General features: G+C 33.4%; 1 protein-coding gene across 16 annotated transcripts in view; it reads right to left on the bottom strand.

The window, feature by feature from the left end:
* PPFIA2 (PTPRF interacting protein alpha 2) overlaps nucleotides 1–15,162 on the bottom strand; it is a 488,573-nt gene that overhangs the window by 320,997 nt on the left and 152,414 nt on the right. For 4 of the 16 annotated variants that reach the window (XM_082742765.1, XM_082742766.1, XM_082742767.1 and 1 more), the window contains exon 1: nucleotides 9,015–9,414. The exons of 11 other annotated variants lie outside the window; for them this stretch is intronic. In XM_082742765.1, the coding sequence (XP_082598891.1) occupies nucleotides 9,015–9,095 (81 nt within the window). In that variant the 5' untranslated portion in view covers nucleotides 9,096–9,414. Of the gene's footprint in view, nucleotides 1–9,014; nucleotides 9,415–15,162 lie in introns of those variants that run through there. One more of the 16 variants, XM_082742768.1, reaches the window with a different exon arrangement.

Raw genomic sequence — 15,162 nt, 5'->3', positions numbered from 1 at the left:
CACAGACATGGCTGGCATACATAAACTGAAAAATGATTTTTTTCCACCTATGTTTGTGTAATAGAATTACTTTAAAATTCCTTACTAATTTCTTTTTTTTTTTTAATGACTTTATTTACTTATCTGAGAGAGAATGAGAAAGAGAGAGAGTACATGATTCCAGGATCATGTCCTGAGCTGAAGGAAGTTGCTTAACCAACTGAGCTACCCAGGCATCCTAAAATTTACTAATTTCTAAAGCAATTATTCTTTGTTGAAGTCTTTCTCAATGACACGTTTAGAATTAACTGACTCTCAGTACAAAGTCAGTGTATTGTGAGAGATTCTCTATGGTAATATTTATTTTGATCTGCTACCTCCTGAAACAATTGCTCCTCAAAATATTGACCACTTCTTAAATTATTAATAAGTGAAAAGAATGAATGAAGGAAATCTGTTTGCAACTATTTGAACTGCATTATGTTGTTGTTAAAACATTTGGTTCTTTATGCATTCGATATTTTAACATCTAAACAAAATGGTATTAAAACAAATAACATAGTTAAACAATGAAAAGGTATAATTCTTCAAATATGATAAATTTATATTATTTTATGACAACATCTTTTACAATTTCAAGCAAGGTTTCCTCTTTTAGCTTCTCTGTAACATGAATCAAAATACACCTGTGGCTTCTTGTACGCCTAACATAACCAAAGACAGACCTTCCTAGAAAGAGCAGATTAATCCTGTGCTAAATATGAAAAACAAAAATTCAGGATAAAAGGAAATTATAATAGGTAACAGTGTAAAATTACACAGTAGTTCAGAGCTGTCACTTTTGCACTGATTATATCTGATAGAGAACCAGTAATAAGTATAATGCTGTTTCCTATGAATCATCTGTATTTTTTTCACCAATATAACTGAAACTGAAATTTTAAGCTATAGGAACTAGGTTACATTCATTTATTTTTTAATGGCATATTCCATTTAACTTTGCCAACTCTGCTTTGTGATAGAACACATCATTTTGTGGAATTCTTTAAAAAAATTGTACACTTTTTAGTATTGCTAAAATGCCTAATTATTTTTGAGATGCTCAGCAATTCTCAGACAGTTTTGCTGCCAATAATAGCACTGATTCTTCCTGGCTCCCAGGAACATAACTATTTTAGATCTTTAAATATTGTATAGGGCACCCAATATACAAAGTGAGATGCTCTCTTTTAATTTTTAGATATTTTAAATTTGACACTAAATTAGCCAGTTTCATAAACTGATGATTTGAAATCTACATTTGCATGTGTGTAAAACTGTAGATGATAATAAGCCATAATGAAAATGTAAGGTAAGTTTCAAAGTAAATTTACAAAACACATTTTGAAAATACAAAATGTATTCATAAAAGGAACCCAAGTATATTTTCAAAAGGATATGTAGTATCAATGCTCCAAAAGTTTACATTCTATAAACACAAAAGTATTTTATATAAAATTAAGATCTTGGAAAGTTAATGAAATATATTTTGATAAGCTCTTTTAAGTATTTAAAATGGTAAATAGAGTCTCTCAGCGTTAAAATTTTCTAAATTTAAAATAAGCCAAAAGGAAAAAGATCACTTATAAAATAAATCATGCAATTATTTGGAAAATATGTTAATAATTAAAACAACAAGGGCTAATCTTGATTGAGGACCATCTTTATCAGAAGGAAATACTTCACACAAGATTTCATAAATAATCTACCATTCATAATGACCTCAAGAGTTATTCTTATTCTTTTATAATAGTCAAGTGAAGGGAAAACACAGAAATGATTCTATTTGCTTATAGTCACACTCCCATAAATGGTGGAACTTGGCTTTGAATCCTGTGTTTAATTTCAAAGGACATGATCTTAACTACTACGTAATTTTATTGCTACCAATATGGTAACACTGGAAAAGTTAACCATGAACTAAAACTAAAAGTAGATTTGGAAATAAAATTAATTAAATTTACAAGTCATAACAATACCATCTCTATGTACCTCTCAAGTCAAAGCATTTTTCTCTCTCTACTTTAGGGCACCAAATAATGTACTACCGTGGCTTTTGGATAACTTGAGGCAATTCCAAGATTTTTAAGTGCAGAAACTAGGTGTTTTGCTCACCATTATTAAAGTTTGGCATAATGGGAATTTTCAACAAGGTGTGTTAAATGATTTAATGAATTAACAGATGAGAATTAATTTTGGGCAGTCTCAAACATGAGTTCATTCATTCATTCAAAATATATAGACAACATCTGTTTGACAGACATTAGGCTAAGTGTCAATAAAAATATATAAATAGTTAACTAAAATACATCTCCAAGAGTTTACAGACCATTCTTAGAGATACGTGAAAAACTACAAGCAGTATAATAAATGGTACAAAAGACATACATTAATTACTTTATGGAAACGTAAGAAGAGGAGGATTTAACTCAAATTAAGGTTCAGGGACGACATTCAAAGAGGGGGTTTGAAGGGAATGTTAGCTATCAAAATGCATTTACAAAAGAAAGCAAACACAAAAATTCTGACTTGAATTAGGTTCAAGGGTGATATTCCAGGTTCGATTAGGAAAAAGCTTCCAAAACATGTTTATGAAATAAACCAAGCACACATAAATCAAACTGATGATACTTCTGGGTAGGTGAAAGTGTCCAAGGATTTTGTGTCCTGCCCCATCTGCCCCACTCTCTTCATTCTTTGCCAAGGTCATCTCATCCCTTTCCATAGCTGCCCCTCCACTGTAAGCAGATGCCTTCCACATTTATGTCTACTTCTCAGACCTCTCTCCTGAGAACCCAGCTTGTGTTTCCAACTGGTCTACTCAATCTGTCCAAAACGGAAATAAATATATTGTTTTTCAAAGCTGTTCCTCTTCCATTTCCGTCGCTCCCTCATTAGAAATTTTTGAGGTAATCTTGCCTCATCCTCTTTTGTGTCCTATATTTTGTAAGTTAATAAATTCTTTTGAATGTTATCTCTTACTAGCTTTTCCCTCATGCTTAACTTCTCTTGGCTCATCCTTGCCACCTCCAGTGTGCTTCCTGGACCCCAACTTTACTGCTTCTGCTGTTGCAGCTGCTGGTCATGGAGCCCTTACTAACTACCAGACACTGTACTTGGTGTGTGAAAGGCTTATCTCAGGAACACCCTGAATCATTTCCTTACTTCCAGTTGCCCTCCCCTCCAGACATTACCTGAAAAATGTAGCTATTTTAGCTAAATATAAGTGAAATGTATTTGTGGATCTCAGCCTGGGAATCTTACAAGCATCTATGTGTTCCTATGAGGAGGTCATTCTGTATCAGAATATCAGTAATGCCTATATGATGAGGAGGAGCAAGACATTCTTCCTTTCAATATGCAAATTAATTCAATATCTATTTGCTAATCATGGCTGTACGCCAGGCACTCTGCTTGGTGCTAGTGATTTAACAGTGAAAAGAATGACACAATTTTTGGTCTCACAAAATATATAGTCCACCATATTTCCACTAAGCAGAAACCTCTGCAGGTCAAAGAGTTATGATTTCCTATGTGAAGTTCCAAGGGCTATTCACTGATTCCCTTGGCTGGTCTCACTGATGTACAGGGCATCGTTAAACCAACACAAGTGTGTATTTAGGAGAGCATTTCCCCTCAATTTCTCTTTTTGTCTTTCAGTGCAACTCCAAGATGGAAGTTTATTAACAATTTGGTTACTATAAAAATATCTTTCCAATTAAGAGGATGTTGTGTCAATAAAGATAAAATAAGGAGGTGGAACCAAATGAAAGCCTTAAATTAAACAATGCAATGAGGCAGCAGTACATTGTTTTGAAGTGGTGGAGCACATTCTTCTATATTTATAAATCAATAGATCATTGAGGTTGGAAATCCTGTAGCTTGGAATACTTTTGCTAATATATTTAATCATCAACACTACAGGCAGCAGAAAATAGGGGAGAACACAGCCTTTGAGGTTCCACAATCTCAAATTCAGACAGAAACTTCATCACTTACTCTCTGCATTATTAACAACTCTTTGAAAACCTTTTGTAATCACCAGTTTTGTTTTGTTTGTTTGTTCGTTTTGTCAGTTTGGGTACCAGTCTTTTGTTTGTTTTTAGCTATAATGCAGGGAAATCATAAAAATTCGTCTGAATTTTTTTGAAAGCTACTGAATTGTTCTCTCTGCTTTAGTCCTGTCACCAAACCATGGCACAATCTAATAGTCTAACTAAACAGCAAATCCAAGCCTGTCAATTCTCTCTGAAAAATCCCTAAATACCAAGACCAAAATCCCTGAGGATAACATGCAAATTTATCTTTTATTCTAGAGTTTGCACACTTCACTTTTAACCATTTCTCATTTTCAGTTTATGTTCCAGTTATACTAAACTCTGCCTTTCCCACACACCAGTTGGTACTTTTGAATGTGCTGGTCTACCTGCTTGAACCATCTCTTGCGTATCTCTACCACTCACAATCATGACTGCATACAACTGGATGCCAGAAAAAAATCTCAATTCTCTCATTTGCCTGGGGACCTCTGCCTATATTACCATGTAACCCCAGAGCCACAGGGAGTCTTTCTTTTCTCTTTAAGGCTAATTTTCCTTTATTTCTTTTTTATTTTTTTTAAACATCTAACATGTGTCAAGAATTCTGCTAGATACTTACAGTGCATTTCAAAATTATCAACAGAATGTACTCCCAATAATAGAAAAATAACAGTGGACTCCTAGGTAGTACCAAAAGGATAGAATATTTTAAAGATCTGTTTCTTTGCTAAAAAGCCAGAATTACTTCAACTTCATTTGATAGCAAAGATATGATGCCCCATACTACATACCAGTAATATCCTTTTGAGTGAAATTCTTTTTGAGTGAAAGTCTTCATGCAATTGAGATGTTCAGCTTGCCCTTTAGTGTTCTATATATTTCAGGTGCTAATCCTATTTGCTGAATGGGAAATCTAGATACCACTCAAATTTTAACTCTCTTGATAAAATATGAAAAAAAAAAGGAAAGGAAAAAGGAATGCAAGAGATATAAAGAAAAAATATCTCAAAGAGACTTTGTCTAGCTGCCATAAAAGCATATTTTAAAAATAATAAAATTAAAGATTTTCCTTGATTACTCATGTATCCATATTTGATTTTGAAGATTCCAACTGCAGTACACAAAAGCTTAGTATTAAATTGACCTTTATCTATCTTTAGATAATTTCTTTAATAATACATAGTTAGGCCTCACCAACTGTGTAGTCTGAAAAAAATATTTGTTGCTGATTGTTTTAAATTTTCACATTTTAACCATTTAGCTATCTCATATATCCCCCCAGCTTATTAAACAGAGATATTGGCAGTATCCATGATGTCCTACAGACATAGATTAATAAAATGTTCTTGGGGACTAAAACAAAACATGATAAGGGCATCAGCAATGGTACAGATAGGCAAAGGAACAAAGAGAAGGCACTTCATACAGCCTGCAGAAATGAGGTGTCTGAGTAAAGGATCACAGAGGAGATGGCATTTGAGATGGGTCTTCAAGTTAAAAAACAAAACAAAACAAAACTGACCAATGGGCAGGTTGAGTGAAGAGGCAAAGACAGCAGAAGCATACAGACAACATTCTGGGAAAGCAAAACAAGTAAAGCAGTATGTCACATGTGCTCCAGACCATGAAGAGTTTTTTATGCCAAGCGAGAGAGATGGACTTTATCCTTTAAGGACAGGGGATACCTGAAGTATTTTAAACGTAAAAACAGGGATTGTTAGGTTGCCGTATTTTCTTTTCTGTGGATCCCAGGAGCAACAAAGTCAACCACCCATACAGTCCTGGCAGTTAATGTTACTGATGCTAGGAGTAAATGGCAAAGAAATGTATTCTAAACAGAAAAAACTCCTCTGTGGATTCAACAGACAAAGTTGTTCCCATCAAAAATAAATTCCTTTGGCTGGAGGAAGCAGTTTGCAACCTTCATTTTGTTCTGTTTTGAATAACACCATGCTGTTTGCTTTATTGTTCATAAAACTTGCATAGAGCTCCAATGAATAAAACTAGTTAATATGGAATCAGGAAACATTAAGAGCCTCAGGGTGTATGTCTCTAGCAACTACTGACAAACTCTCATGAAACTTCAGGGCTGTGCGGATACAGTCTGAAAACTACTAGGTGAAGATATTAAAATCTCTAGGAAATGAGGGGTAGTGTGTTGGACACCAATACCTCTGGGAGTATTCATACATTAAGTCATGATTAGCCAATCTAGAGATTTAATAAAGCATATAGATGGCTTTATTTGCAAAAATATAAGTGAAATGATAATGGGGCATCATTTTTATGGACATAAAGTTAAGAAGAATTTACTACTTTCATATGTATAGTATATCTATTTAATTTTGTTTTAAAGAAGCTTTCCCATTTATACAAATTTGAGCACCATAAATTGGCAGTTCTGATGCATACAAACATGTTAATCAATTTTTTCTTCTATAGTACTATTTAATCTCAATTTTTGCCTGGGCAACTACATTCTACAACATGATTTTTGGTGATAAATAATTCACTAAACATATAGTGCAGACTGAGTTTTGGCATCATCCAGGATCCACGAACCACTGAATTTAAAAAAAAAAGAAAGAAAGAAAAGAAAGGGCAGATACACGTATGCATAGGAATAAAGAAATGAGATCTCACATATAAGGGAATTAATTTAAGTGTTAGATAGTCTATACAAAAACCATATTTGCATGTGTATGTGCAAGTATGAATACATTTGAATAAATTAAAATGCAATGAAAGTCTTGTAATTAAAATATCCTTCAGCTTATTTGTTGCCTTGTTACCTTTGAACTGTTCAGGTCAAATACATTTTAATTCTTACTCTTAAAATTTGGTAATGTAAAATCGCAACAAAAATGACAGGATAGTTTGAACATTTAATAAGAAGATGGAACTGAAACTCAACATTATTCATTCTAAGCTATCTTAAATGTTTTTGCATATGTTAACTTTCGTGCTAAAATAACTTTAAGAAAGTAAGCATTAAAATCTCAGCTCCTTGATGCAGAATCATTTCTGAGACGCATTTATGTCATTCCATAATGAGAACCACTTTTGAAATTTAACTCATCATTTTCAAAGACACATTTTTTTTTGAGAAATGGTCTATAACTTCTACAGCATCTCATTTCTTATAACAGTATTTCAACCAAAGAAAACATATTGCCTTAAAATAGGTTAACACATATAAAGAAGAAAAATAATCATGTCCAATTCTGCCCTTTGAAAAGAAAAGCCAAGAGTCAACTTTTATAAATCTTTACCTTCCATGCTTTAAAAATTATTTTGTTTTTCTTCCTTCTCTTCTACCACAAACAAAAACAAACAATAGCAACAAAAAGTTAAATATCCATTGCCTGTCATCATAAATGTCAGGACCAAATACCACTTTATGAATTCAAAATGTGGAATAGAGTTCATATTTATCAACCTTTCTGTTTTACCAAATTCCTAGCTTTTACACGAATCATTATAACATCAGCAACAAAAAAGTGCTTAAAAATCATTCCACTGTGTTTTCAAAGACAATCACCTGCCAAGAAAGGTGTCAGCAAGATCTTTACTGAAGGAATTGTAAAAAGCCTGTGTCATGACTGAGCATATGGAATTTACTGACCCTTAAACTTGAAGAGACTGAACTAGAATACCTAATGTCAAAAGCTGCCCCAAAGAGCCAGACTACAGGATATTGTAAAGAGTGTTTATATCTCAGTGTACGAAGGAGAAAAAAAAAGTAATAATTCTGCAGAACAGCCCTGGGGCACTTGCATTTTGAGTCACTGCCACAATAAGCAGATCGCCACTGGGAAGTGAATATATTCTGAAACAGCACAGACTTGCACTATCAGTAGACATCGGTGTAAAGCAGGAGAGGCAACAGGATTAAAAATAGAAGTAGAAAAGCGGAGAGAGATGGAGTAATTATATTTGCTGCTTATAGTTTGCAAAGGCAAAAGACATTAATAAATCAGATGTGCATTTATTCAGAGCTCTCTTTTAAAACAATTCTGACTACCTCTACTGTATTAATTCTCTAGGTCTTTATGTATATTTTTCTCAGAACATTATAACTATATAGCTAAAATAAATAAGTGCTAGGCTGTTTCTTTTCACATAAAGTAAAACACACAGAGAGAAGAAGGTTCATTTTCCCTTTTCATGTAATGATGATATGAGTGAATTGCAAAGTAAACCTTAGTACTAAAAGATGCAGTTTGAGGAGAAAAATGAGGAAGAATCTAATTTAGTTTAGACTTAACCATTTTCTAGATTGATGGCTGATTTATTCACGGGGAACCGAAACACATTTAGTAGGTAACAGCTTGTAACTCACGTTTATATTTATATTATAAATCATTCTGACTTTTTGATAACACCAAATCTTCCATCTTAATGAGTTTCTACTTTATCTCAAATTGTAAAGTATAAATGTGGTATTTAAGCCTCTTATATTAGTGATTACTTATATACTGCATGTGTAACAAAATTAAATAATAGAAATTCTGTTCAACTATGTATGAAATATAAAATGTTTTTCTAAGCCCAGAGGAGACAGTTTTCAAAGTTCCATAATACATCCCTTAGTTCTATTCTCCCTGTGATATGTAAGAGAAGTAACTCTGTAATGTCCACCATATGACAGCCATAAATAACAATATCAGGACACACATCTCATAAACCCTCAAAGATGATACAGTAGCAAATTTTAAAATCCCTGTGAAAATTAAGTGTTCATTATTATTTTGCTTGAATACAGAGAATCCTAATGCCATCCTATTTCCATATTTTTTTAAAAAATAGATTAAACTGGCATGCACACTATCCATTTCTTACATCCTCTTTAACACTTTCACACTTTGCAGTTTTCCTTTGCTTCTATTTCCCTTTATTGAAAGTTTGACTATACATTAACTTCCTAAGTAGTGAAGCCATTTAAAATACACTTACTTGAAAAGTGTAAAACCGGGTCCCATTAGGAGGATGCACTTTAGGGGAGCCAGAAACGGTGTTCATATCCGAGAAAATCATTTCTGATCACAGAGACAATATAATCCACAAGGAGCTACAGATGCAGAGCAGAGAGCTTAGCGTACAGATAAATCCGTGCATGCATTGAGGGAGGCTAGAGGGTAAAATGAAATCTGCCCCATCCTTCATAGATACACAGTGACAGCATTTTGAATCTTTCTCCTGCGTCTGAAATCTAAGCTGAAAGATTATCAGCCACTGACCTTTTGTGCAGCTAGTTCTTTAAAACATATAATGTTGTTTTTTTAAAAAATTAAAACACAGAAGGGGAAAAGCAAGAACCAACAATAAATGGAGCTTGTGCAGAATCTGGCAGTGCTGTGGACCTGCCCATCTGTTCTCAGTGATAATCACCTCCCTCCACCACAGTCTAGCAGAGTGATTATGCTAAATATCCTGGTTAACCAATAACATACAGTTTCATTTCAGGGAAGCGTGCACAGTGTAATTCAGAGGACCTCTTCTGACTAACCTGAAGCATGTTTCCTATGCTGTTTAAAGCCGTATTTAGTACAAATTCTTGTTCTATCACTCGTATTTCTGTATGTTTCCAAATCTCTTTGTTACTCCCAGTCTTTTCAACAAGATTTTAGACTTTTGTACAAATCCTTTTCATTTAAAACGAAGAGTTCTTTTTACATTTATAGATCAAAGCATATTATAGCTGGCTAGAACACAGAGGCTCCAGGCATATGATTCAGTAAAGCTATTTAATACTAGAAACATTATCAAGTAAAATGCATTAACTATTTCTACTTTTCTGAACTCTTAATGAACATCACAACATGGGCATAATTATTACTCTCCTTCCCTCATTTTAACACAAAAATCAGTAAGTTTCATAATTAATGATTAAGGAAGTCCAATACAGTTGTTTTTTAAAAAAAATCAAAACTTTATCTCTCATATATAAAAAACAAGAAATTAAAAAATCTTTTAGATACATGAAGATTTTTAACTCAGTATCTAAAAGCACTAACTGCAAAGATCTAGACTACACCGCAAATCATGTTCATTTTTTATGTCTTTTAACACAAAGTATTCAGTCTGTATAAAAGATCATATTCAGATGACTTTACACTTTTTAGAAGTAAAAATAAATGCTCCATTTACACATGGTTCAAAGGTGGAGACTTCAAGAGAACAGAGATGAGAATGAGCCAAAAGCAGTGTCTTTGTGAATGTATCTAAGATGGCATAGTTACACATAATTAAGAACCAGGAACCACCTGCTTTGAACCGGAAGCCTATAAAAAGAACATGATGGCGACAGGCTCTCAAAATTTAACTTATTATTCATTTATATCTTTATTCCAATTATGACTCAGATTTATAATATCAATGAGGAAGAAGCAGAAAAATGATTCTGGATTCCTTAGATAGGAGTCCCACATTCTGGTAAATTCAGCAAGTAGGTAGTTATTTACCCAGCAAACTGCTAAATAAACCAGAAGATAAGTCTTAAACAAATGTTTAATTTGAGAATAATTTTAAATTTATGGAAAACCTGGAGAGCTAGTAAAGAGAGTTCCCATATATCCCTCGCCCAATCTCCCTGCTAACATCTTACATTATTACGGTGCATTTGTCAAAACTAAATAATATTGGCACATTATTATCAAATAAACTCCAGACTTCACTTGGATTTCACTAGTCTTTCCGTTAATGTCTCTTTTCTCTTCTAAGTTCTAATCCAGGGTATCATGTTTACTTAGTTTCCATGTCTCCCCAATTCCTCTGATCTGTGACACCGTCTCAGCTTTTCCTAGTTTTTCATGATCTTGACAGTCTTTAGAGGACCATCAAGTACTGGCCAAGCATCCCCTAAGCTCTCCTGCTCCGATGCCTATATTAATTTTATTTGATGTTTCCCTCATGATTAGGCTTGGGCTACGGGCTGTACATATCACAGGGGTAAAGTGTCCTTCTCATCATATGATATTAATGAAGTGACCTCATGACATCATTATGGGAGTACATGATATCCACATACAATACTAACCATCACTTGACAAGGTGGTGTTTGCCAGATTTCTCTACTGTAAAGTTACTATTTTTCCTTTCCATACTCTCTATCCATTGGAAGTTGGCCACTAAGTTTAGTACATCCTCAAAGAGGTGACAGAAAGTGGTCAAATTAGGCTTTACTTTGTGGAGAAGGGTAGTGTTTATATGTATTAAATAGAATTCTTCTGTAGAGAAGATTTGCCTCATCTACAGTTATTTTTTCAATCATTTACTTGTATCAGATGGACTCATGTCTATTTATTTTATACTTGGGGTTATAATACAACACAATATAATTTATTTTGATACTCAAATAGTCCCAGTTTTAGCCACAGAGAGTTCCTTTAGATTGGCTCCTGTTTCCCTTTGATGTGTTTCCATCCATTTGCTTTTTGAGCACTCAAATGACTATTATGTTTTTACAATTTTTTTTCTCCTGTATAAATTACCTATTTGCTAAAACCATTAGTCACCTTAACTATAACTCTACCACTGCAATTTGAGAAGTCACGTTTTATTTTTTCATGATTATTTAAGCAGCCATATTACTGTATTTTTCAAAATAATCTTTTTTTTCCCCCTTCTGGTTTTTTAGCCTGCATGGGATTCACTGATTCTCAAATTAAATAAAACAAATAAATATACATACTGGCTTTGGTAATCAGTGATCTATGTAAATTTTTTTTTTATTTTTTCCCCACTCAAAGATATATGTTGGGATCACATTTCCTCCTATGGTTAACAGGGCCATGTAAGTCATGCTCCTCAAAGAGCTATTAGTGGAAATAATGTCTCAAAAGCAACTGTGAAGATTCTTGAGAACACAGGCTTTAAGGGATTTTTTTTTTCCCAAATGGATTATTATGGTGCAAATAAAATCTCCATAAGTTTTATGCTTATCTGTTAAATGGTTCTGATATAATATAGACCAGAGAATTCACTAGATTTCATGTTATTATTTAGAGAGGCCAATAAATCAAATATTTCTGGTATACTATTACATCTTCCTGGTATAATCTCACATATTTGCTGAATTTGCATCCTTGCTTAAGTAAGGAATTCTGAAGCTTTTGGCCAAGCAGAGTACAAGTTTTTCTTTTCCATAGTTTTTGTGAGGAGAAGGGAAAGAAGGCAGTATGAATTAATGTTGAAAGAAGCTGGAAGGAAAAACAGTATTAATATATAATTATTTTAAATACAGTGCTTATTCTAAATGTTGTAGAAATTGTCAAAATACATATTCCTTCCCAAATTTTTGTTTTCTAAATGGGCTATATATGATAATGACAGTATGTCATTGTTCTGAGGGCTTATTTGAAGACAACTCAACTTTATTTCTCTGCCTGGTAGCAGTAGTGAAGGTGGTGTCCATGTCTGAAAATTGAAAGGATACGTCCATTGTGGCTATAGAAGTCTGGCACCATTTCTAGGCCACAGAGTAATAAATGTAAAAGATCCAGTCTCTGTCCTAAAAGGAACTTTAAATTTGGTGGGAAGGACATCAACTAGTAAGAGGTTGTCAACTACCAAGACAACTGAAATACAGCTTATTAAGTGCTAATGACTGACAACATAAAGGAGATTGTGTTCATCTCAAAAGCACCTAACTCAAGGGGTATTAAAGTGACGCTAGCAAGAGCAGGAGGTTGAAGACTATCTGAAGAGAAGGTTCAAAGCATGAAAAGATACAAGATGTCATGGAATGTTTGGGGAGATATGGCTGAAAACATTTCAGGGCATATGAGGTAACTGTGTTACCTGTGTTTTTTCATATGTAAACATTTTCTCAAGTGAAATTAGTAAAGAGACTTAATCTGGTTAACACCCTATTTCTCTGAAATCAAGTAAAGTTAGAACATTCTTCTCTCAAGAAATATATGAAATGTAGAGACATATTTTCATACTTTTGGTTAGTATATTTTGACATCTTTCTTAAATTTCCCAAATAGCTTTCCAAGATTTTTTGGCTTGTCAAGAAACTTCATTCTTAGTTTGACTGAGTTCAATTTATAATAAGACTATTTTAAGTATTAACTTGAAAGTAAAACTAAAGAATACAGTATTACTATGTGAAACAAAATTTAATAGGCTTATGGTAGCAGTCATTAGATTATGGGCAATGTCTACCAATCATATAAAGAGTAAATAATATGTCCATTTCAATTACTACACTCAGACCACCCCCAAAATCTCTCAAGGTATATCTTTTCTCAGGAGAGATAAATTAAGAATATGAACTCTAGAAAGTTTAAATCCAGCTGTCTCAAACACTTGAATTTTTACAGAAAGAAACTGAAGATGAAAATGTAAAAGGATAACTCAATTACACTTTCTTAAAAATGGGTAAAATAAAATCCTGAAGCCAGACTCTTGTTCTTAAATTTACAGAGAAGATTCCCAGAAGTCATCTAATATACCCCTCAGCCTCTAAGAATAATTACTCCTAAGCCTTCTGAAATGTATGCTATCAGCTTGATTTTATAAAAACTTCAAAAAAAAATACGTTAGAGGCTACTATTTCATATACCATCAGAAAGATTCAGCTCACCTATTTTTCATAGCCCTTCAATATAACTTTTTAAACAAATAACTGTTAGATATAGTCTGCTTCAAGACAAGCAATTCAATACATCTTTTCTTTTGTTCATTTATGTGTATTGGATAAGAAATTTGAAAATTTGTTAGAGTGATAAGAATTTGAAGAATTAAAGAAATATACTGAAAGGGCTGTTCATTTGCTCTTAGTTCCTGATAAACCCTTAGAGGGGAAAGAAAATGCCATATTGGACAAAAAAAAGAGTAAGGAGAGAGAGAGAAAAATGAAGGGAGGAAGGAGGAGAGGAGAAAAAGGAGGAGGAGGAGGAGGACAAGGAGGAGAGATATCACTACAATTTACACCATCACACTATAGGATAACAAAGCATTTTCTAGCCAAGCTTTCAGTTAGAAGTCATGCCAGATGGAGTGAAATTTGCAGTCCAGATGGGCAATACATCCCAGAGACCCATATGGATGGCATGTGGAAGCTAGTTAGGTACACACTGCCAGCTAGATTATCTATCTTATCTATCTACTAAATATATATTTGTATTTATGCACTTCAAACTATATCTGCTTCCTTCTCTTCACATCATGACTTCTACAAGATTCAGAAACGATGATCCTATGTAGAGAGCCAACACTCTAAGTTTACTTTTACACCCTATCTCTGAGTCTCCTTCCTGACAGTCACAGCTGGTTGTACACAAGTCTGTAGGATTTGCTCACTCATTCATTTATTCAACAAATTTTTTACTGAGGGGTAGTGAAGTATCAGACACCTGTTACAGTTAAAAGAGATGACAGGCAGGTGAAGTGAGAGGACACACTGCATCTGTAGCAAGCCAATGAGATACTCCACCCAAGAAGTATCATCAGTTCTAGCTGTGAGATCTCACATTGCAGGGTTCCAATTAGAAAACAACAAACAAAACAAAACTTCTAATACCTCAAAGACTTTCTTCTGAGTTCAGGAGATATTTCTTAGCTACCTAACCATTCACTGAGGGAGTCTCAAATTAAGACAATATTTAGAATCCTTTGTGATCCCTCGAGATTTGCAGTCATTCAGACTAAAGAAATCAACACAAATGAAGCATACTGAAATTTAAAAGTTCTATTTAAAACAAGATAAAAATACTAAATTTGCCTTTAATCCACCTCTTGATGATAATACACTCGAGTTTTTTTTTTAACATAATCTCATAAAACTTTTATACATATCTAGATACAGGCATGTATGTAGATGTGTTTATATACCCATATATGTATTTTTGTGTGCATAAATACATATGTATTTATGTATGTATAAACACACCTACATACATATTGTCTTCAAAATTCAAATTAGAAAATTTTTAAATGGTATGTTCTTTTCATACTCACTCTTCTTTGCACTTTGGTTTCTCTTTGCTTGAACGGCATTTTTAACAAATACTTATATGTATTATAATTGCCCATATGCATCTTCATGCTTAAATTAAAAACATGAAGTATGAATTTCAGGCTTGAGTTTTGTTTT

The sequence above is a fragment of the Mustela nivalis genome (genome assembly GCF_964662115.1).
Source record: "Mustela nivalis genome assembly, chromosome: 7".
Lineage (NCBI taxonomy): Eukaryota > Metazoa > Chordata > Mammalia > Carnivora > Mustelidae > Mustela > Mustela nivalis.
This window is presented reverse-complemented; position numbering and strand designations above follow the sequence as displayed.